Here is a 26,218-nt window from a genome sequence, read left to right as displayed (position 1 = left end):
ACACTATCATAAATTTTTCCTATATTTATAACATAAACTCCACTATATTTAATATTAGCCTTTTGTGTTAGTTATATAGTCTATACTATAGGATAAAAAATCGAAAGTTCAATGTTTTGACAATTTAAAAAAATTTAAAATTAAATATTTTAAATTTGACTGGCTAATCTTTACACAAAATGTACCAAAAACAGAAGGAAAAAAACAGATTCACGAAAACACAGCAAAATTTTTTAAAAAATACAGACCATGAAGATCAAATGCTGAAAATTTAAAAAAAAACATTGTGTTTTAGTTTTTTTGAAATTTAGTCAATGGTGCAATTTGTAGAGAGGATAGCCAGTCCATCAAAAATATAGAAAGTGATGCACAAATACTGATACCAATCTCCTTACAGGCATAACAAATGTGTAAATGGAATATGGTTCTTGACAATCTAAGAATTAAAAAATGATAAATTGAAAAGGTACCAATAAAATGATAGATTTAAAAAAACATATCAAATCAAATAGGTTATAAATAATAACCAGCCAAATATTTCTGATAGAGAAAATGAAATATTTAAAAGACCAGATCAAAGTAAAATTGTAAATAGGTTATACGTAACCAGCAAAATATTTTATATACTGAAAATTTGGCAAATTGACAAATATTAGGGAAGAAGAGAAAAGCCACAGCATTATCTGGGCCAATCAAAATTTGAAATTAAAACAAAGTTTAGGTCAACTCACCAGAATGTTTCCATTCCCAAGAGAATTCAGTGGATGATTGGGATTCGTCCCACCCATGGATCCAACTAGGACTATCTGCTTAACTCCCACAGCTTTGGCTTCATAGTTTCCAAGCAAAATAATCACAGAAAAGACAATCAAGATATGATATGTGTCATATTTTTAAAACGTCTCTCTTCGTTGGAAAGGGAACCGTAAAAAAGTATAAACTCTCAAACTGATGTACCTGTATCAATCTGATTCTTTTGTCCGATCCAATCAACCTGTAAGCGTTAAAACCCAGAAAATTTGTTACTGAGGAACATGGAAATAACATAGAAAAGAACTAAAAATAAATTGCAGTTTTTTGCAGGTGAATCGAACATGATCATATAAATTTGAAAGTTTGTTGTGCCATGTCTATCAGCTTGAATTTGAAGGGCCCCACCACTCCCAAAATATAGGAGGGAAAAAATGAAAATGAATTATGTTTATAACAGAAAATTTCAAAGAACCTGTTCAGGATAACATCCTTCTTCAAAATAAAACTCTGGGCGTCCTCCCGTAGAGGGATCAAATCCAGGTTTCATCTTGGGCACAGCACTTGTAACTATAATCAGTGCATCAATCCCTTGGAAAGCTGATGGTAGACTTTCTGGTTGTCTGATATCGCCTACAAACACATCATCTGCACCACCAATCTTCTGTTTGCTTTCATCTGTCCTAACAAAACCCCTAGCTGTAAACTGGCCTACTCTTTCCTTTAACTTGGTGTATGCTAATTGGCCTGTGAAAAAACCAAAAACGTCAGAAAATTGTGAAATTGAAAATTGCAAACTGATTTACCCAGTCTTTTAATACTCCGATAATTGTACATGCAAAGTCTCAACATCAATACAGAAATCATTTTTAACGCCCACCGGTGTTAATATTTTCCATTTCCTGGTCTCCTGCTAATGCTTAGGTTTGAGCATATCCTCAGAATTGGTTGATGAGATCTTAGATCTTGGATGCCCTGAGGGAGGTGCTTAGGCATCTTCCCCCTCATCTGAGGCCATTTTGTAGGTCGAGTAAAAGCATTGTAGGAGCCCTTTCTTCAGAATAGTACACAAGGACGAAACTTGTCAGGAGCAACCCCAACTAGTGTGAGTCATTCATGTAGGGATATTGGATTGTAGGTGAGATTGCTGAAATACTTGGTCTTAATGTTCTGTCATTGATGTCAACATATCTATCTATCAGACAGCGTTCCCGTTGTTGATCAGTGCATAGATAGTTTCAGTGAAGACACAGTTTGATGAACCTGAGCTAGTGAATATTATTCGATAATGTTTGATGAGTCTACATGATATGTTTGTCATGCATATGTTTCTGAGGTGATTCGGAGAAGTTACAAGAGATTAGAAGAGACTGGTTACTGACGATATGTACTGCAAACTACTTCAGACAATGGTTCGGATTTTTGTTCAGTGAGTTTCAGTGGAGCAGAAATTCAGTCTGCGATTCAGAATACTTTATGAAGACGTACATTCACGTCTATCTGCAGATTTGTTTGAGGATTAGAGACTCGGAAGTCAGTTTTCTCATTGGACAGTGAAAGGGGCATTCACGTCCATCTACAGATTTATTTGAGGATTGGTGACTTAGAAGTCAGTTTTCTCATTAGACAGTAAAAGAGAATTTATTTCATGGCCAACTCAGTCAGGAAACCTGTTGTCTGGATTGTTATGATTATCTATTGGATGATAGGGTGTTATTTGATATCGTAATGTATTCTATATGTTTTCAAGCTGACACTTATGGAATCACTTTGGTTGATGTAATTTATTTTGTTATTAGGTCTCATATTGAGCCAACCTAATAAGTATTTGAGACTTGTATAAGAGAGTGAATTCTTTTGTGAATTTGTGTGTGTTCTAATGGAGAGAATGATATGATGCGAAGTTGTTGATGTGAATTTTGATCAAAGACAAAGATCAGAGTTGATTGAGAAGAGGTATGAGTGAAATCAAATACTGTACTTCAAAGGAATTGTATTGGCATAGTTGATGCTTTCAGTCAGTTCATTTCAGTGGATTGTTGTCCACGAAGAATTGTTGCTCACTCATTGGGTCGTTGCCCTTATTGTATTTGGATTATTGTCCAATCAAAGTCGTTTCCCTTGTTGTAATAGAGCAGTGAGCTCCAAGCAAATGCATGTGCATTCCCCATGTACCTTTAACAGGGTTTTATATGTGCTAGTACATCATCTAGCGGGTTTGATCCCCACCATAGTTTTTCCCTTAACCAAGTTTTCACGTAAAAAAACTGGTGTTATGTGTTATGGTGTTATATGTTTTGAATTGCATTTAAGCATTCAAATCTGATGTGATGAACGGTTTAAAGTTTTAATTCTGTCACAACTGATCCATCCCCCTGTCAGTTGTGAATTGTGCATTGTTATTCCTAACAATTTGTATCATAGCTCTTTGGTCCTCTATTTGGAGCTTAACAGTTTGAGGAGATCTGCAATGACCTTTAAGAAGGAAAGTCTTAAGTTTAATGGAACTAACTATGCACTATGCACTATAGGGAAACAAATAAGAACTACTTTCAAGAACAAGACATATACTGCCACCAGAGTGTTAGATTTGGTTCATACAGATCCATGTGGGCTAACTAAGACAAGGACTCAGTATGGTGAACATTTCATTCTATTCATTGATGATTATTCTAGAATAATGTGGGTTGGAATTTTTAAGGTAAAGTCAAAAGCTTTTGACAAATTCAAGATATTTAAAGCTAAAGTTGAGACTGAATCACGATTGAAGCTAAAACATTTGAGATCAGATCATGGCGAAAAATTTACATCTGGAGAATTAAATGCATATTGTGAAGGACATGGAATAAGGAGACAGATGTTTTCCCCAAGAACCCCTCTACAAAATGGGATAGAAGAGCGAAGGAATAGGACAATCCTTGACTCTGCAAGAAATATGATGTTGGAAGGAAAAGTACCTCAGATGTACTGGAGAAAAGTTGCTACTGGAGTCTACACATTGAACAAAGTTAGATAAAGCATGGTACCAATAAGATACCTTATAAACTATGGTATGAACATGTGCCTACAGTTAAGTATTTCAAAACATTTAGAAGAAAATGTTTCAATAACAGAGATGATGACATAGGAAAGTTTGATCCTAGAAGTGATAAAGGAATATTTCTTGGTTATTCTACTAAGAACAAAGCATGCCGATGCTATAATCAAAGATTTAAAAACTTGTTGAGAATGCTAATGGGAAAGTTGAAAGATTTCAAATACAGGAGAGATTTGTGTTGTAATGAATCAGATGATGATGAAGATAATCTATTACAAATCATAGAAGAGCAAAATCAAAATTAGAATAGAGACCAAGAAGGTTTGGTTGAAGAGAGTGACAATGGAATTGAAGTTGATGAATTGCTCCTAAGACTTTGAGGTATGTAATCTAAATCATACAGAAGATCAAATAATTGGCGATAAGAATAAAGGAATGATAACTAAAGGATAGATTGATAGAGATGAAATTTGTTAAATTTCACAAGGTGAGCTTAAAATTGTTAATGAAGCCTGCAAAGATGGTAACTGGATTAAAGCTACAAAAGAAGAATTAATTAAATTGAGAAGAACAAAACATGGATTTTAGTTCCCAATCCCAAGGATAAAATTCTACAGGAACTAAATGGGTTTTCCGAAAGAACTTGAATGAAATTGAAGTGGTTAGAAACAAAGTTAGATTGGTTCGAAAGGGATGTTCACAGATGGAAGTAATAGATTTAGATGAGACGTTTGTATATGTTGCTAGAATTGAAGTTCTTAGAATCTTTTTTGCTTATGGTACTTACAAAATTTCAAGGTATATCAAATGGATGTTAAATCGGCACTTGAAGTCTATGTTGAACAACCAGATTGATTTATTGTGGATGATTAGGACATTATTTACCGATTGAAGAAAGCTTTATACAGATTAAAGCAAGCCCCTAGAGCTTGGTATGCAAGATTAGACAAAGATTTGTTGAAGCTTGGATTCAATAAAGTTATTGCGGACAGTAATTTATAGATTAAAGTTAATTTTGAAAGCATTTTGATTGTTGGAGTCTTTGTGGATGATATCATTTTTGGTGGTGATGATAAGATGAATTCAGATTTCTCTAATGAGATGCAAAAGGAATTTGAGATGTCTATGATAGGAGAGATGAAATTCTCTCTTGGTTTGCAAATTGCTCTATCTGAGACAGGTGTTTTCGTATCACAAAGAAAGTATATGCAAGAATTATTGAAGAAATTTGGTATGGAAGATTCAAACACAGTTGGAACACCAATGCTTATAGGATGTATATTGACAAAGGATGATGAATCTAAGAGTACTAATCAGACTAGATACAGATCTGTGATTGGTGTTTTGCAATACCTAACTCATACAAGACCTAACATATCTAATGCGGTTGGAATTGTGGCTAGATATCAAGTTGATCCGAAGGAATCACGTGCTACTATTAAAAGAATATTCATATACTTGAAAGGAAAAATGGATTATGATATAACATAGCTAATGATTTTACACTTCATGTATATATTGATGCGGATTATGGAGGTAATACAAATGACAGAAAGAGCACTAATGGAGGAGCATTCTTCTTAGAAAGAAGGTTAGTTTCTTGGCTAAGTAGAAAGAAGGATTGTACTTCACAATCTACCGTTTAAGTTAAATATGTTGTTGCTGCTAATAATTGTACTCAAGTTATTTGGATGAAGCAAATGTTGAAGGATATCAGAGTTATCTATGATGAACCAATTACTATTCATTGCCATAATTCAAGTGCCATAAATATTTCAAAGGAACATGTGTTACATTCAAGGACAAAGCATATTTCAATCAAGTATAATTTCTTGAGAGAGAAGATGAATGACAAAGAAGTAAAGCTAGAGAATGTGGCTACTAAGGAACAAATTGCTGACATCTTTACAAAGCCCTTACCAAAGGATGCCTTTAAATATCTTCAAGGTATGTTAGGGTGATCGCCCCTCCTTTTCAGAATCGATTGATGCAGGCTGACATTAGTCAAGTGGTCTTAATTGACTTATCCTACATCTGGACTTGATGTTTTGGGAGTTCCTCCTAAGGGGGGTAGTTGAGTTGTTGAGAAAGGCTGTGCAAAGGAAGAGCTGAACCTTTTCCATTAATGTCAAAGGGGGAGAGAAAGTTATGTGAAAAACAATGTAATCAGAGCAAAGAGTATGATCAGAAGGAAGAATTATGGTGGGGGGGAGAGGCATTAGAGATATTACTTTGTGCATTGAAGGTTTTTTACATCATATGTTATCATCAATGCCAAAGGGGAAGACTATTAGGGTATTAGATTATTGAGGAGATGGTTGGAATACTTGGAATTATTGTTGGTTATATTTGGCATTAATGTTGTCATTGATGTCAACAAATCTGTCAATCAGATAATGATCATGTTGTTTATCAGTGCAGAGAGAGTTTTGATGAAGATACAGTTTGATGAACCTGACCTACCAAACGTTATGGGATGATGTCTACTAAGTCTATATGCTATGTTTGTCATCCATGTGTTTCTGAGTTGATTCAAATAAGTTGCAAGAGATTTGTTGAAGACTGGTTACTGACCGTATTTACTGACAACTTCTTCAGATAGGGGTTCGGTTTTTTGTTCAATGGATTTCGATGGAGCAGACTTTTGGTCAGCGATTTAGTATACTTCATGAAGACATACATTCACATCTATTTGTAGATTTGTTTGAGGGTTGGCAACTCAAAAGTCACTTTTCTCATTGGACAATGAAAAGGAATTTATTTCCTAACCAACTCAATCAAGAAACATGTTGTTTGGATTATTATGATTATTTATGGGACAATAGCGAGTTATTTAATCTTGTAATGTATTCTATGTGTTCTATCCGACACTTGTGGAATTGCATTGGTTGATGTAGTTTCTTTTGTTATTAAGTCTATGGAGACTTACTAATAAGTATTTGAGGCTCGTGTAAGAGAGTGGATTCTTTTGTGAATTTGTACATGTACTAATGGAGAGAATGATATGATGTGAAGCTATTGATGCGAATTTGGAACAAAGACAAAGTTCAAAGTTGATTGAGAAGAGGTATGAGTGCAATCTAATATTGTACTTCAAAGGAATAATATTGCCATAGTTGATGCTTTTAGCTAGTTCATTTCAGTGGATTATTGTCCATAGTGAGTTGCTGTTCACTCATTGGGTTGTTGCCCTTGTGTTTGGATTGTTGTCCAATCAGGGTTGTTGCTCTTGTTGTAATAGAGCAGTGAATTCTAGGCGATTGCTTGAATGCATGTGCATTCCCATGTACCTTTGATAGGGTTTTATATGTGCTAGTACATCATCTAGTGGGTTTGATCCCCACCATGGTTTTTCCCTTAACAAAGTTTCCACACAAAAAAAATCTGGTGTTATGTGTTATGTTGTTAGTTTCTTTGCATTGCATTTAGGTTTTCAAATCTGATATGTGATGGATGGTTTAAAGTTTTAATTTGGTCACAACCGATTCACTTCCCGCCCCCCCGTCAGTTGTGTGTCGTGCATTGATATTGCTAACAATTCTATCGGTGTGTTACCTTTGATAATGGCACTTCACTACTATCAAGGTTACCACAAGAGGCCCGTGAGCTTGGGCCTCATCTAAGACCTTAGGTTAGAGAGCATAGAGCTTATTGCATTGAGTTTAAAACTTGAGGATTGTTGGAAAGTGCTCCTCTGCCTCAGCAAGTACCTCGTGAAGGTCAATCTTATGGTGGTAGTGCTCATAAGAAGCAATGAAGGAAGCATATGAGGGATTTTTGTAACATGCTAGAATCCAATAGCCAATCTAACCCTTAATTAAATGAAATGTATTTATACTCTTAACGGTATGAAAGGAGTGACAATTATAGCAATTATTCTACACATTCACATGAAAGGGAAATACGAGTTAACTACAACTTGCGATTCATATAACTAAAAGATAAACTAACATTTCAATTCTAGGTTCACATGAAATACAGTTAAAACTGATAATTTAGGATCTCTGCAAATGTAATAACATTGCCATTGTTATTGATGTGTTCCAATTGCAGATTTGCTTCTCACATAAATATGAGAAGGAGGAGACATGTGTCATAAAGAGACATGTCTCTATAGTTAATCATCATTGTTTGTATATTTAATATAACTAACCATATGTATAATATATAGATAAATTATTATATATATAATATAATATGTAATATATATTATATATATAATAATATTTATGTATAAAGAATATATATCTAATGATGATTTACCATTTATAATGAATCTCATGATTATATCAATCTGACTGAACTACAATTTAACATAATCTGTTATCGGCCATTTGATTAAATACAAACTGATTACATTGCGTAGATTCTTAATATAATCTTAAGTGTGTGTGTGTGTGTGTATATATATATACAATTAATGAATCAATTATGTAATATTAACTTGAGGATAGACATAAACAATATAGATTCAATTTTACACAAGCTAACTTCTTAACACTCCCTCTTTAGCAAGGGAAATTGAAACAAGTTACACAATAAGGTGTAATCATCATTATGTTTTAAACTAAGAGAGAGAAAGAAGAAAGAAAACATAATGGATTTTCATGGTGTCCGGCTATCGCCCAAAAGACCCATGAAGTTTATCAATGTGTCTGACAAAATCTGGCCCAAAGAACAAAGATAACCCAAACTTTCAAAACAATGGGCTTTCATGGTGTCCAGCTATCGCCCAAAAGACCCATGAAGATTATCAATGTGTCCCGCAAAATCTGGCCCAAAGAACAAAGATAACACCAAATTCAACCATTGTTTGAAGATAGATCAACTAAAATAAAATCGTCACTTTATAATAGGATCAGAACACACGAAAGGTCGTCACTTTTCACAATACAAGCTTGCAAGCAAAAAATCATTTTATATTCATGAATATATAGTTTAATAAATGCATTTACAACAAGGTCATATCAATTTTACCTCTGAAGTACACAATTTCAACTTTGCAAGAGGCTTGGTAAAAATATCAGCACTTTGCTCATCTATACTAATATAACTCATCCTCGTGATAAATGCACCAGCATCACAAGGTCACATGACATTAAGTCATGGAGCATTTTGTACAAGAGTAGATTTATCATTGTATGCATATAATCATCAACCATATGATGTTAGTCAATAAGTGCATAAGAAACAATAATCATTAATCATGTCAAGTTTACCTTTGAAGTGATATGATCTACTCCCTCTGAATAAAAATTTGACAGAATCGTGTTCTTATTTGCTCCCTCTTAATCCGAAGCAATGTCAGATTTCCTCTTCATAATTTAAATAATAAAAGATGTTCACTTCCAGAGCCTACACAATAATCCTGGTAGCAAACGTACCAACTTTCCTTTTCTGCAAGAACATTTGTAGATATAAAAGGAAAGATCAATGCAATTTAACTCTTATAGTACGTATAAGTTTATAACCGAGAAAGAGAGAGACTATAGTAAGTAGATAACTGTAATATTCAAGAGTAAGAATTACTTATCTTTCTATGACAATCCATAAATGTCAAATCATTAAATCTCCTCTCTAAAGATGGTTCCAAGTGGGAATTTGAACATTGTTTATTAAATTTACCCCCCACAATGTGAAATTCCAACTTTTATATCATCGAACAATTTTACGTACTCAGTACCTAGTGTATGATTGTGCAAGTTTTTTAAGGATCTTTTCATTTTCTTGTGATGTTCACAAGGTGTGGCCCATTAAAAAACATTTTGCTACTCATAAAACTTTTGAACTTCCTTTGAATGTCTTAATCTTTTCAACCTTCAGGTGATAAGTCAATACTTCCTCATGATGTACATAGAGTAGGCCCATCAAAATCACGAAGACACACCCATGTATTTCTAGACTCCCTCTGATTATAAATCTTTTGAGCTCCAACATTGCCTTAGAAAAAATGTTAGACTCCCTCTTAATAAAGAAGGATACTCATAATCTCAATCATCATGGATATTTGTTTCAAGATCCTCACATTATCCAACTTGATCATCATAAGACTAATGAATTCTAGATCACAACTTCTTTGGAGCTACTTCATAAGATTGAGTCTGCACAATATTCCTAACGTACCATCCTACTTTTCCTGCAAGATCATCTTTAGATAAAGGAAAAGATCAAGGGAAATAGCTCATATAGTACATATAGAATTACAAATAAGAAAGAGATTACAATGAGTTAAACTAATATAAGATTACTTATCTGCACATGAAGATTCAAGAATTGTCTATAGAGATTGGAACATCTCCTCTCTAAATAAGGTTCAAGTGGGAATGGAACATTGCCTATTTATTCCCCCCTCAATATAAAATTTCCACTCATTCTTATATTGTTGAACAATTTAGAATTAAATGTGACAATTTGTTTCCAACTTGCTCTTCTGATCATTTAAGGCCCAAACATTCATTTAGCTTAACATTAGAATCAAACACATCCTTCCATTTTCTCAAGCTTGTCCACAATATACAAATATCTTGATTTAGTATGGTTGTGTCACATGAATGAATATCTTACAATCTATGTATTCCTATCATTGGTGAATCCAGCACAACGTGGTTTACTCCCTCTCTTTCAAGGTTGTCTCAAATGAGATGTTAAGTTCCTAGTGAATCTTAATCTCCCTCTTTTTCCTGCAAGAACATTCTTGGAGGAAAAGATCAAGGTATATAGCTCGTATGGAAATATAAGTAAGAAAGAGACTACTATATTACACATGGATAATAATTCTACACAATAAGATCATTCAATAAGACATAGATCTAACTTTTAATCTATATTTTCATCTTATTATTTTATTAATGCCACATACCAATTTTACTTATATTCAAATTATTTAAAATATGTGACTTCATATATATATATATATATATATATATATATATATATATATATATATATATATATATATATATATATATATATATATATATATATATATATATATCGCATTATAATTCTCAATTATATTGATATAGATTCATATTCAATAATCTACAATTGTGAAAAAATAAAAAAGATTCTCATTTATAAAATGAAAATTCTTAATGCTCTAATTATATAACATATTAATCTTGATATAATTTCTAATTAATATAGATCAAATAAATATCTAAGTTAAATGGATATTTAAATATATATACATATATTGAATATATGTATATTTAATCTATACTTTCAATATATTATTTCTTCATTTTTATTAAAAGTATAATCATATCATATTAACATATAAATAAAGCTTTATACAATTATCATTATTGATAAAAACATATCTTATGTTCTTTAATATACTATTTTCAGGGTTATTATATCTCCCCCTATTACATATTAATAATGCAAAGAACTTAATGAAGAGAAAGCTTTCTTTTTCGTATTACATAATACATACTTTCCTTGGTTATACTTACCTTATAACTTGGTTGTCACGTAGATTAGGGTAGGGTATGTCCAAGTATGCAGTCCATTTGCAGGCTAAATGGCATTTTTTCTTTGGGCTCTTTTCTAGGATGCAAAACCTTTCAACTTGTTCAATCACCAAAGCTATCGTGAGTCATAGTGGAGTAGTTCAGACTTTCTGTCTTCACCATCTCTTTTACACAACTATCACCACCATGGTACATGCCAAGGAAATGGAACCGAGGCGGCTTTCAACATGCTACTTGCAATTGTTTTGAATTTTCTAAAGTGCTCACATGGCAACCATGCAATTAGAAGAGTGTGCATCTCAATGAACTATATTTATTTATTCATTGGAAGTTGTAAGACCATATTTCTTCATAGCATCGTGTTCATACGCTTTCCTTTCAAATGATCCTTATCTTCTTTTGAAGTCCATGTACGGCCTCCAAGATTTGACAGAGCACCAATCCTTCATACAACAATGTATGATTGCAGATCATTTGCAACTCAAAGGTGATGAAAGTCATTGGAAACTCTCAGAGGATCAAGACTCTTTTACACTCATCAATTCTATGCATATTAGGCAGTCATCAATTAATATACCTTCTCAGGCAAAGATTGTCGTTGCTATTCATAAAATCAGATTGATCAAAGAATAACATGGTATATGTGGATTAGTTGAGGCAATGATCGATTGTATTAGGGACATTGAGCTTGCTAAGTATGAAGGTCTGATGGATTGTAGTGCATTGCCTCCAATGTTTCCTGTTTGGCCAAGTTGGATCCAGGCTGACATTCAATCTCTGTTTGCAATCTTTTCCATTAACTTCTGAGTGCAGTAATTCCCAGCTCACTATTAGCTGAAGCAAAACAAAAAATACTCCCGAGTGGATAGGGCCTTGAATGGTTTATAGAAGATTGAGATGCAACCCTTGTATGACCTCATATGTACTGCTGTATGTATTCGATATATCTTTATTGATACATCTTCACCATCACAGGATTCACATTGTGACTCATTTCTACTTGCTTAAAATAGTACCTTGGTGCTGAAGAAGAATCTTCATCGCTGTATCTATCGATCTCCAAGTATTTCTGTTGTTTCTCAAAACTGAAGGCACAAAAGTTCTGAACTGAAATTGTTTTACTTTATAATAGGGATCCATAATAATAACATGGCTGACTCACACCTTTGGCTGAATCTCAACCTTAAATTTCTCTTATATATTTATTTCATTACATATACAGTCTAGCTCTGATACCATGTTAATTTAGGATCTCTGCAAATGTAATAACATTGTCATTGTTATTGATGTGTTCCAATTGCAGATTTGCTTCTCACATAAATATGAGGAGGAGACATGTGTCATAAAGAGACATGTCTCTATAGTTAATCATCATTGATTAGTATATTTAATTTAACTAACCATATGTATAATATATAGATAAATTATTATATATATAATATAATATGTAATATATATTATATATATAATAATATGTATGTATAAAGAATATATATCTAATGATGATTTACCATTTATAATGAATCTCATGATTATATCAATCTGACTGAACTTCAATTTAACATAATGTGCTATCGGCAATTTGATTAAATACAAACTGATTACATTATGTAGATTCTTAATGTAATCTTATATATATATATATATATATATATATATATATATATATATATATATATATATATATATGACTTATTATAATATATATATATATATATATACAATTAATGAATCAGTTATGTAATATTAACTTGAGGATAGACATAAACAATATAGATTCAATTTTACACAAGCTAACTTCTTAACAAAAACTACCATAATTATTGCTTTTCCTACTTATGGTTAATCCATGTAACTGAATCCAAACAAACAATATAAGACATAACAGAATTTAAATACATGACTATATATTTCAAATAAAATGTGGAAAACGAGAAATGAGTACCCGAGAGAATGCAGATAGTGTCCCTATGTTGTGCAAGCCTTGGCATCTAGAAGTGAGAAGCATTGCCATGGGCTTAACCTCCCAACCACAAACCCTTAAGTATCCCCACACAGTCTCTATCAAGAAAGGCCCTCCCTACCTGGTATTAGGCTTGGGACACCATTGTTCTGCTACTGAGCACCCTGGTGTTAGAGTGTTGGCTAGTCAATTAACGAGGTTGTGGACACCTTCCAATCAACCTATCTTCTAACTGCTAGCACTCTAATCATGCCACTAACCTACCTTAGCCAATAATTTTGGATGGTCATCATACAATCTCGATCACCCACCGCTCAATTTGACAACAAGATGATATACAAAGGATTACTATGAGTTGACATAGTTATTTCAGATTTGAATATATTATTGATTTATGTTTACTTTTCTTTGCAAGAATATTCCCATTCACACCCTTCATCTCAACCATATTGGTCCTCGTGGACAATTTTTTAGGTGATCCCTTATTATGATATCTGGCTTTGAATATAAGTATTGCCATCTTATTAAGCTCATACTAGCCTATGGCATTATAAATGCGAAATATAACTCTTTTCAGATTAATCCATTATTTTACAAGTGTTGCACTCATTTCAAAGAGTATATTAACAATACCCCTGTTTACAAGAATTTGGATCACACACGATGAACAGGTTTGCTGCATACATCTCAATAGCAAAGCATCTATGGGATTCTCTTTCACCAAATTACAAGGTTGTGAAATTAGCATATGCTAATGCAGTCAAAATTGAAGCTATATCAAAGACAATGGAAATCCAACATCTTCCTACACTACGTGAGTGCATCACCAAATACAAGGCCCTTTAGAACAATCCCTAGGATTGTTTCAACCTTCTTCTGTTTTCTTCTTTCTTTAGTTTTCATGTTTGTAGTTGGAGAGAATGAATTGCATGAAATTATGTAATTAAATGTAATTCGATTGCATATCCTTATGACATGTAATACAATAATTTCTCTCACCTAGTTTGACCAGGTCAAAGTTTGTTGGGTTGCTTCCACTTTTTTCTCAACTCTTTTGCCTATACAAAGGAGTGCCCTCTCATTGTAAAAATCATCTTTCATTGAAAGCTCTAAAGAAATTGTACAAGCATGACTTTGATTGTGTAGTACTATTTTGGATGAAAAGTGAATACAAAGAAATAATTGGAGCTGAACTTAGATTGAGTGCAATTGTGAATAGTGCAAATTGGAGGATTTGACTGTAATTTGCATTTGTTTTCGTTGGTTCGTGCTATTGTTGTTTGGTTTAAATAATTGAGCATAAAGAGTTAAGAAACAATCAGATTTGAAGCTTTGATTGGAAGCGACTGTGGTAATACCTACGAGCTTTGACTGTAGCTTGTATTACCATCTTAATTTACAAAACAGTTAGAATTCTTTACTTTTGGAAGTATTTGATCCCCAGTAGTAAAGGTTGTTCTTATAGAATAGATTAAAACCGGACTTAGAGCCAAACAGATACACTTTCAACTAGCCTTTGAGTTAGTGTTGGTTTATTGGTATCGTTGTTTCCAGCTTTAGATAGAAATGTAGTTAGAGAATTCATGTTGCTCATTACTCACTCTGCAGGTAAGTGGATTCTTTCCTGAAAGTTAAGAGAAAAGAATATTGGTAACACCCCTTACGAATCTCTCAACTTCTTGCCTACCTTGAGTTGATCCAAGGAACAGTAAGGAGAAGAAGCCTTCCCTTTAAGGTAGGAGAGACTTTGTCTCATATGCTATGGCTACCTATTTTGCAGCTGGAATTTTCACAAAATTGTCAGTTGCAAAATATCCACCCAACAATGCCATTCGTGTGTTACTTTGATAATGGCACTCCACTACCATAAAGGGTACCAAAATAGGCTCATACACTTGGGCCTCATCTAAGATTATACGTTGGGGAGCATAGAGCTTATTACAATGAGTTTGAAACTTGAAGATTGTTGGAGAGTGTTCCTCAACCTCAGTAAGTACCTCTAGGAGGTCAATCTGGGTGTGGTTATGCTCATAAGGAGCGACAGAGGCAGAATTTAAGGAATTTTACTCCTTAGAAGTGGCAGATTAAGGGTAGTCAGCCGTGTACCTATCATTAAGTTAGTCATCACTAGGGTTGTTCTCAACACACACAACTTCAAATCATAGGACTATTATATTTGCAGTCAAAAGGCACATATTGTTCAAAATTGTCCACATGGTCAAATGTTAGCTGGTCATCAAGGAAAGATTATTCTCGACCCACCAGCGAGTGAGCACTGGCTAGTTGGTGTTTGTTGATCCATTGCTAGCCTTTGTCATGCTTGGCCAGCTGATTTTGTTGGATAATTTCTATGTACCATATGTGTAATGTGTTGATACTATCCCTGGATTTACTGTATGCCCCAGTTTAGAAAATTATACCTTTCTGATTAATGGTATTTTCCGATTTTATTGCCCTCTTATTTGGTGTTTTCTGGACCAATAATGATGTCATCAAAATGATCAATGTCATGGCTGTGATAGTGATTTAGAAAGGCTGCACACAATAACCCAAACTCAGATTGCACTTATGACAGTGGTACAAGAGCTGCGTATACCTCATGGATGTAGCAATATATCTAAGTAACGCCCCGGCTTGCAGAGCTACCCAAGAAATAATGATGTAATTTATATATGTGGAACTTAGTTACTAGTTGTATGAAACTTTTTTCACTAATGCACTTATGGCATAATGTTATGAAAACAACAAGCAATCATAACGAAAACATTATCATGATCTACTGGCAGTGATTTATATGACAGAGAGCAACCAATTGTTAGCACACTCCTTATTAGTTATTTGTGCAGGTTGCAGACACAAACTTGCTATATTTCTGCTCAAAAGGCATACAGAATTACACCAGCAGTCACAGCACCCCTTCAATACAAGTGTTAACATTAATACCAATCCTGAAGTTTCAAAGTTTCAACACAATGGTCTCTCCAATATGAAACAACTCCAAAAAATTGTTGGTTTTTGTCCTCCAGATCTAGTAGAAGGAGTTTGTTCTCAAGTTAATTGAAGAGGAGTATAGATTTGAAATAGAGCGGTCTATCAATATGCTGTCACCTCCCCACATAGCCTCTTTATACAAATTTTCCTCCAAAAGACATTGCTACTAGAATTTCAATTAGGACCCTTGATTGATACTTGAGAGGAATTAATTAAAACATAAGTTTAATTCTAAGAGGCCTTGTTTTATAGTTTACTTTTCTTTAGGCACTCTTTGTAATGGCAAATCGAAAAGTAGGCGAAGGCTCCTTAAATAGATTTACAAAGACAATGTTTCTAAATGAAATAATCATGAACTGATTTAATGTCCCCAATTTTAATAAAGTAACTTAATTAAACGGTCCCAAAAAAAATTTTAAAAAAGACTCTAATTAATTCTCCTGTACTCATTCAACTAGGCCTCTTCCATCCCCATTCAACCATGGCGGGAGCTGGTGGTATTATTAATGGCAGGCTCAGGCCCGATTTGTGTCGCTATAGCCCTTCCCTTAGAACTAAGGAAGGCGCATTACCATACTGTCAGTCGTTCTAGCCATATCACTATTCTATTCGCCAGGTAGGCCTCGAATGGAAAGGAAGGGTCTCTTCCCACCCATCCCATAGATTCATTGCAAAGTGAGAAGAATGAATTGGTCTATCGGAACTTTCGCCCCTATCAATTCTATGGGTTGGAGCCTCAATAGTAGGAACACTAACTAATCCCGGAACATGAACTGGAACACGTGCAAATGTATATAAAATAAAAGAGGGCCAAAATAATAATATAATAGTTCAATTAAGTTATTTGTGTATGGCCCCAAAATTAGTAACATCTCTTGGGCCCATTTAAATTTTTAATTTAGTAGTTGTAATGTCTCGGCCGTAATAGCACATTCGTACTCCTTTGGGAAGTTTCTCCAAGCCATATATATGGTCGAGTTGTTAGTTGTCGTAGGAATGCAATTTGCATTTTTATTTGTATGTGTGAACTCCAATTGGAGGTTCACTTTATCTACCATTTCAAAGGCGCAAGATCCTCCCTACTTGTTAGCCGCAATTTTGGTGGGAGTAACTCCTCACCCTATTTTGCCATTGGTCTGAAATTGTTGTATTGAAGATCTATTTAATAATCTAAACTTGAAGTGCTATCATTATTGTGTTTTGTGGCCTCGATCTATATTACAATCTAGCAATAATAATATTAGCAATCCTGAGATATCCAAACAACATCAATCTCAATTACTTTGTGTCAATTGATATCAAACCAAATATAGAAGGGTTGCCCAAAGATTGGTCGTACGAAGTCAGGAGAAAACCAATTGCATACAATGGAAGCAATAATTGTATGCATCAAGGCGAAGGATTGTACAACGTAACCATACAAGGTGAAGACATCCCTCACCGTACATGTGTCATGTTCCTTCCGGACGAACTATTGTGTGAGGGCGTATGATAGCTATTGACTAGGTCGTACAATAGTTGGCACCACATGAACATCTTGTGGCACCGTATGGATAAAGCCATACACATGCAATCCAACCAAATCGAGGAATCGATGTCAATTGTGCCACAAAGATTTACGTGCAGATTGGTACCCACTAAGATTGTCATACAGTGACTATATGGTTTGATGCGTGAAGGAAGTCTATCAGGATGAATCTCTTTGAGTTTGCTTGACATACAAAGGGCATCTAGAGTTGGAACATCACAATGGTATCAGAGTTGGTGATCTTGCCAACCTATCTGTAAATTCAGATTGAAACATAGCACCAAGTGATGGATTCAAAGATGCATTGAGGGAGCTAAGAAGAAGTCAGCAAACACTCTGCCAAACCCTAGCAACAGGATAAAAGCAGATTGACAAGACACTCAGTGCATGGTAAATGGAAGAATAAAGGGCAACATGTCAAGCACGCTTCAGACCAATAGAAGACCGGCAAAGTCAATTTTCCCTCTAAAGATCAAGTGGGCGGAAATGCATCGGCTCACCCTAGTTGAGCCACTAAAGCACATCAACAAAGATTGGGTTGAGTAACTAAGTCAAATCAAGAAGGATTGGGTTTATGGTGGATGGAAGACCAACATATCCCTCGAGGACTACACAAACTTGAGGTTGAGATATCCATCCTCTAAAGCAGATAGAATCTACAACAGCAATCTCGCTCAAGAGATCGACAATGAGGTGCTTGGCACCATGAGCCCTACAAAGGATGAAGTTATGCCTACACTATGGCAACTGGAGGATTTGAACAATGTCCCTTCAAATGTAATACATCCAAATTTTCAAGACAACTAAAAAGGTGAGGAAGATGCTTGTACAAATTTCGTCAAACTAGCACCCAATGATCAACTTGATGCAAATGAGGGCTCTATCAATGACATGTAGTGCCTCCCGTGTTTGCATTATGTACCTTGTTGTGTTTTGTTTCGAGAGATACTTTGATACTCATGTTTGAGGACATTCGAGATGACCTAATGGTCAGATACCATATTTTGATTTACCAATATCATAGATGTTAGATGCTATGCTGATCAATTTGATCATATCTGCATGATGATGCTTATTGATGTGATATGATGCTTTATGATGATATTTGGTTATTTTGTATTCGGACATATACTCTATTTATGATTATATGATAGACTTATTGGATTCCAGATACTTTGATTTGATGCTATGGCTATTTACTTCACTCTTGCTTTGAGATGTTTGTGATGCAGTGAGCTATTTAAACTGATTATTTAATGTGATTTAATGCATTTATTGCTTCCCTTATATTATTATATGCAATTGCACTTGATCATGTTGTTCAATGTGCAGGATTTATATCCTCAACAGTGGCACATGGAGTTGTGATTCGGCTATTCTTACCTAGCTAATGTCATCCCTATATGGTCAACGTATCCTATTTTATTGATTAATTAAATCCTCCAGTGATTTAATAAATCCGAACTCATTTGCATTATGAGATTAGACCTGTGAGCGTGCCTGTGCATTTAGAGTTTCACAATTGTCGCAAAAGTTATTAAAGAATTTTGTGATTTAATAGTTAAGGGGAAATTTATATTTGATTTAATTATTTTAATACCCGGCAGCATTGACATAGTTGAATTCCATTTAATTGGAATTTCCCGATTTTGTCTAGATTAAAAAGGGGTTGTTTTCGTGAGCCAATTAATTTCCAAATATTATATTCCACTTTAGAAAGTGACTATATATCCCAAAAGGGAATTATTCCCTCACTTCTCACTTGCGAAATAGGAATTTGGAGAGTAAATTCCAAAATCCTCTTTGAAGGATTTACTGTTTAGTTCGCTAGAGGAGCCACAGGCATCAGATCATCGCGAGGTTCAGCTCGTTTGATCCAACTCGAGGAGACTTTTGTTTGCCGAGATTTTTGGCGGTGGCCGCAGGGCGATTATTTTATTGCACACGTTCCTGTTTTAGCCCTTTTGGGTGCAAGCTAGGGCTCTCTCATTAATCTATTTTCGCTCCGTTTTGGGGTCTGCTTTAGGTAGTAAAACGTTGGGAGGCTGAGAACTAGTGTTCCCCTCTGTTTTTGCATGCTAGCTCTACCTGGTTGGGCAGGTATGAACATTTGTTTTGGACTTGAGGGTTTGGGGTTTCGTATCGTTGTGCTAGCATTTTTTGCATACGGACTCCAAACCCAAATTTTATTTGATATTTGTGACTTTTATACCCAGTGACATAATGGGTTTTATTTTTGAGGTTTCTGTCATTTTTGGTCTTCGCCTCGATTTTTGTGCCGCCCAATTTTCTTGGGTTTTCTTGGCATGGAAGTTGGTCGTGGATCCATATTATCCATAGGGATATCTATCCGACCCTTGATGTATTATTTTGTTGCATTGGGATTCGTGTTGAATCCGTAGTCCCAGATACAGGCCAATTGAGTGATCTATTTTATATGTTTCTCATCTAGCCCTTGTTACTATGCTCATCGTGTAGTTGGCGTGCCCACACACAAGCACGTGAGCATGCACTTGTCAGTCTTGCAAAACCTGAGCTCCCAGTTGCCTGTCGGTTGAGTTATGTTCATTCAGGTTGGGTTGGGAAACTACATTACCTACGGGCACTCATCGTGTGATGAGCATAAGTATGTAGGGTATGTCAATGGAGGGGCTTCTCTCATAACCTTGGGTCGTGTTCCCGACATGGTGTACGTGAAGAAGTTTCTAATTAAGTGATAATTAAATAAATTCATGGGTAATTAAATAAGATAAGAAAATACCGTGTTGTCCGCACAGTTCAGCCAAGGACCCAACATGTTGGTCTCCTAAGGGAGTCTCAAGGGGAACGGTCCATAACGATGTTGTGCTTGAGAGTCCCAAGCAACCTACTCTCCACCAAAGTCCCTACATAGTAGACCCATAGAGCATTTGACCAGGACCTGTTGTATTGCATTGTCTCACGATCTTAGTTTCAGTCCACTATACTGTTTGGCGTGAGTGTTAGCCATAGATGATTGTCTTATGTGTGTTTCAAGTCAGATCACTATCTCCATCAGCACGGCGGAAGTGGGCCTACAAGCCCATGTGGTTGGCAGGCGTACCACTGCTAGGGACCAGCATACAGAGTTGGCCATTCTCCATCTTTAGTTCCGGAGCTGGATGCTCACATGGTTCTCTATATCATCCAAAGTATGTTTCCATGTGATTTATGTTATTTCAGTTCATAGAGATAGTTGATTTATGCACATGTATTTTCATTGCGATGTTATTTTCCACATGATTACATTAGAGGTTTGGATTAGATGTTATGGTTGAGATGTTAGACTTATGTGATCTTCCTTATGCTTTTGAGTGTTTACTATGTAAATACAATCCTATCTTTACACCTTGGGAAGCCCTATGACAAAATCCATTGAGGTACTCTGCCTTTTATATGTACGAAAAGGTAGAGGTTGCAATAAATTAGCAAGTGAGAATATTCATTTTATTTTGCTAGCAACTTGGCACTCACATACATACTTAGAATGTCATCTTCCATCCATTTCCATGAGAATATCTCACAAATCGGCTAGTATGTCATATAATTACCAGGATGACTAGCCATAGAAATGTTATGAAATGTCTTGAAAAATCTTCATCTTAAGTTTGGATTCAGGAAATTAGCAACAATCTTTCTTTATTACAGAAAATGAAATTATCTCTTACCTTGTAACTATTGAGTCCAAGAAAGAACCATCTAGAATGTGTTGACAAGGGCATTCTTTGCATAATCATATTATATTTGCTCCTTCCAATCTGCCGCCATCTCTGAAAATGAACACAAATGTGGCCTTCCTGTCAATGCATCAGCCACTATATTGCCCTTCACCTTGACATATTTGATGTCAAAGTCATAGGCTTGGAGTTTGCTAAACCGCTTACTATCACTAAGATCTTTCCGATTTAAAAGACTGAGGCAATTATGATCTGCTTTAACAATCGATCTCCCTCCAAAAAGGTATTATATACATTTAGCCAAGGCATGCATTATGGCTAACATCTCCATATCAGAGATTGAATAACCCTTCTCACTTCCTTTCAACTTCTAACCCTCAAATACAATTGGGTATTTTCTTGCACTAGATAGACCCAATACCTTTACCTAAAGCATCACACTCCGGCTCAGATGGCTTAGTGAAATCTAAAATAGCTAAAACAGGACATGTGCTCATCAAATGGTTGAACTGATTAAAAGATTGTTGTATTGTTTCAGATCAAGTTAAAGATCCTATTTTTGTTGAACCTGTAAAGTGGGGCAGCCAACTATGAAAAGACTATCACAAACCCCCTCTAGAAACTACATAGCCCAAAGGAATCACTCAACTATGTAAGATTAGTGGTTAGGGTCCAATCATGAATAGTTTTTTCTTATCTCAGCATCCACACTAACTCCCTTAAAGTTGATTATGTGCCCAAGATATAACAATTCCATCATCTTAGACTAATACTAGACTCCTTAACAAACAATGACACCCTCAAGGATACTCAAAACTTCGTCCAAATGCCTCAAGGGTGCCTCCCACCACCATCTGAAGATAATCATTTCATCAAAGAAAATCCAAACAAACTTGCGAACTGCTTCCTGAATATCTTGTTCATGCAAGACTGAAAAGTAGCAGGTACATTGGTCAAATCAAATGGAAATAATAGAAACTCAAAGTGATCAGTGTGACATCCAAGTGATATTTTCTCTATGCCTTCCTCTCTTACCCTAGTATGATGGCATCCAAACATCAAATCTATTTTAGAAAAATAGATTGCTCCATGTAGCTCATCTACACATGTAATGGGGTACCTATTCTTGATATTCTTCTTATTCAATGCCCTATAGTAATGTACATGTGCATGGTCTTGTCCTTTTTCACAGACACAACTAAAGAAGCAAATGGACTCTTACTTTGTTAGTGTACCCCATGATGGAGCCCAAAATTTTTAAAAAAATTAACCTTCATTAGGGCCTCCATGAAGAAGATGAAGGAGATGAAAGAACATGCATGAATTGCATAGTCATATTTCAAATTGGAGAAAACATGCATGAGTGATATTGTGATTAAGTAAATAGCATGAAGGTAGCATCATCATCTATGGTCATGTTATGAAATGCTAAAGAGGAAAGGTTACTGTTACTATCAGCATTAATGTCAGAATAAAAGGGGATTGGTGAATGGAGAGACAACATGTCAGCATATTATCAAGTTCTATTATAGCACATGTCATGTATAAGGAGGTCATTGATATCCACTGTTGTATTAATTTAGTACAAAACAGAGCTAGATGCTAGTGATCGGCATTATCACGAACAGCCAAAAGGAAATGATATTGTTTTGAGAAGTTAAGTATGGAACATCATGGAACAGCATTAAATTACAGTTGTACAGATCAACCAGCATATTCAAAATAGTTACAGTTGAAGAAATTATATACAGCATTTACTTCATCTATTCGTATTCACAGTAAGAATATGAATATTTCATTTGATATATATCTTTACCATGATTCCATTATGCTGAGGTGCACCAGATACTACAAATTTGGAAGCATTTGTAATATGAAAAAGGAACAACAGGTATATTGAACAGCGAATAGTTGATACAAAATCAAATGAAGACAATACACATGTGTAGAGGCTGAAGAAATCACACAGCAAATGAAGATTCATGCCGAGGCAAGAAATAACTGAAGAACAGGGTAAAGTATCAGTTACATATAAAATTATAAATGAATCTTAAAAGGAAGACATAAAAAGTTAGTCAGTCATGTTGAATTTCAAAGCAACCTGATATCCAAAGGTCCAGTAACATTAGTTCATGCCTTGTCGTGTGCATATTTTTGGGAAGAAATATCAGATTGCTATAAGATGGGCTGGATATCTCCCTGCTATTCAAGACATAGTTATGCAGTGAGATCGAAGGAGGCCATGGATGACAAAGCTCTGTATTTTGGAGAGGCAACAGTATATTTATTGAAGACGATTGGTGACACAAACCTTGGACCAGTCAACATGGTCCAAGTCAGAGATCAACTGTTTAGAGACAATTCATAACATGTTGTTGCAAAGATCCTTGAAGACAGGGCTGTTGTGAGAACATTAAGCATCAACCAGCGATGATGTGGTAATCTGATGAACACATGATTAAATAGAGGCACTCCCAATACTCCTTTATTACATAAAATGCTCAAACCTTGAACTGTATAGCGTGTGGGAGTTACATAGCAATCACAACGCACCTGTAGCATACATTTATATCTGCGAGTATCATTTTGAGTTTACAAAATAAATAAATAAAAATGTGCATCACGCTTTCTTTCCCGTGAAATACAACCAGTAATCATGAGCCTGCCAGGCTTTTCAATTAAGAGATGTTCTGAAAGAAATATGTGACACTACGGAAGATGTCTTTAATTTGTGATGACTCCATCTGCACAAATTGAAGAGTCTTCAAACATGAGCAGCTGTAACATTAAAAAAAATTACCATAGAAGTAGTGAGATCAACGTTAAGATATCAAATCATTTAGCAATATTTAATAACATTTTGTCCTTATGCAGGAGATGGATGCTCGTGTAAAGTCTTTGAGTGGTTTGGAAATGTTCTGTGCAAGGAATGTTCAGGTTTAAAAGATTGTTTGGTTCCCATTGAGAGACACGCAAATCATCAATTTGTTATTTCTTTCCTCATGTTAGGAGATATGGATATGCACGTGAATCAAAGGTTGGTGGGTGTTATCGTGGCTATCCGAGGAAATCGTGGATGGAGATGATTCAATAGTTTACAGAATATGAAGAGGACCGATGAATGTATAGATGATGGTGTGTGCAAGGATGATCGTGTGGTTTTGTAAAGGATCCAAAGGCATATCATCAATATAAAGGATAAAATATATTTGGGTCTATAATCTTCCACCAACACCGCCTGATTTGGTAGTAGCAAGTAATATGTTGCCAACTAAAACATTGATCAATGAGTTAAGAGTGATTAGTTTCTTATTATCAAGGGTCGTGATGTTCTGAAGAGACAACCGATGCCTCTTCTGCTATAAATATGAGATTTAAAATCAAAGTCAAATATATAGACAATTCATATCCATATTTTAAAATTTTACATATCCTATGCACACTTTGATATATTATATTTTCCATTGGTAAAGGAATGAGCAATTGAACAAAGCTAGTGGATTTCAATTATTGGATAACTTTTATATGGTCCGGATAAATTTGCAGTAGACGAATCATCCGTAAGGAGTCTCTATGTGCAATTTTTATTTTCGGCACAATCTGTAAGCATATCTATTTTATTTATTTGCATTAGGATTTAAAATATTATTAAGTTGTGTCCTTTATAAACATTTTTATTAATTTCTATAAATATTTTAATATTCGGATAAGTGGACTAGGTCATTATTGCATTTTAAAATTGATAAACATAGATATTGTGAAATATTTAATTGTTTCCGTACTTATGTCTAATTTGTCTCTGGATCATAGGAATTAAAGTGCATCCTAGAGTAGTTTAATATTGTGTTCATATAATTGATCCGTTGCATCTGAATTGTGGAAATTGTTTATAGTTTAAGTACATTGAACTTTATAAAGTTGTACGTTTCAACTTATAATATTGACTCTGATTGCCCATTTAATTAAGCACTAGTCCTTATATTACTCTTGATTCATAATCCATATGGTGGCAACTGTTTCATTTCTTTCCATTGAGGAATTAATATATTCATTTGTTGCATTAATCTATAGGTATTCTTTATTTAAAACATTATCAAATTTATACAATCATTTACTTTTATTCTTAATTCATAAAGCACAAGTTTGAAGTTTTCAATAATTCTTGCCATTTTGGAAGCTTTCATAATAGTTGCATTCTAATCAATCTACTATAAGTGTCTTGGACCTAAGTGTTTCGTTCAGGATCAGGTGCACCCACCTTGGCCTTGCAAAGCCAGAAGCACAAGGGATTTGGATCGCATTGATCAATCCTGTCAAGTTGGCCATAATTGGTTGGATATCCCAGCAACGAGTTGGGAAGACTCGTAGGATTACAATCTGCGGTTTTGGGAACCAACACCCCATATCCACAAGCTCTTTAATTTCCTTCTCTATCTCATTTTTGTGCCTCTTGGATGCGTGTATGGTGTGATGATAACTAATTAGCTCCCTCTTTTGACTCAATCACATGCTCAATGCCCCTATTAGTAGGTCTTCTTGGAGGAATGCTACTAAAAACCTTGCTTTGCTTGGATAGAAAACCTGAACATCAGAAGGGTAAGATATCATCCCCTCTTTTGTGACTATAGACATAACAACACACTCCGCTTTGCACTCTACACGTTCATGGACAAAGATCCTCTTCGTAAATCTAAAAAAAACTCTTGTGGTCCTCCACTAAACATACCTCTCAAAACCACATTTCTATCCTTTGATTTGAACTTCACCTTCATGGTCCGC

The 26,218-nt window shown here is 34.9% G+C and overlaps 1 protein-coding gene across 1 annotated transcript in view; it reads right to left on the bottom strand.

Annotated features, from left to right (window-relative positions):
- LOC149578316 (uncharacterized protein At5g02240-like) overlaps nucleotides 1-26,218 on the bottom strand; it is a 79,772-nt gene that overhangs the window by 46,750 nt on the left and 6,804 nt on the right. Inside the window, exons 2-4 of the mRNA XM_089828229.1 lie at nucleotides 1,226-1,497; nucleotides 958-994; nucleotides 732-829 (exon numbers count right to left, since the gene is read on the bottom strand). Coding sequence (XP_089684355.1) covers nucleotides 732-829; nucleotides 958-994; nucleotides 1,226-1,497 — 407 coding nt within the window. The remainder of the gene's footprint in view (nucleotides 1-731; nucleotides 830-957; nucleotides 995-1,225; nucleotides 1,498-26,218) is intronic.

Source organism: Cupressus sempervirens, chromosome 1 (genome assembly GCF_028749045.1).
Source record: "Cupressus sempervirens isolate cs-2001-9-10 chromosome 1, ASM2874904v1, whole genome shotgun sequence".
Lineage (NCBI taxonomy): Eukaryota > Viridiplantae > Streptophyta > Pinopsida > Cupressales > Cupressaceae > Cupressus > Cupressus sempervirens.
Note: the sequence above shows the minus strand (reverse complement) of the source record. Positions and strands in the feature narration are given on the sequence as shown.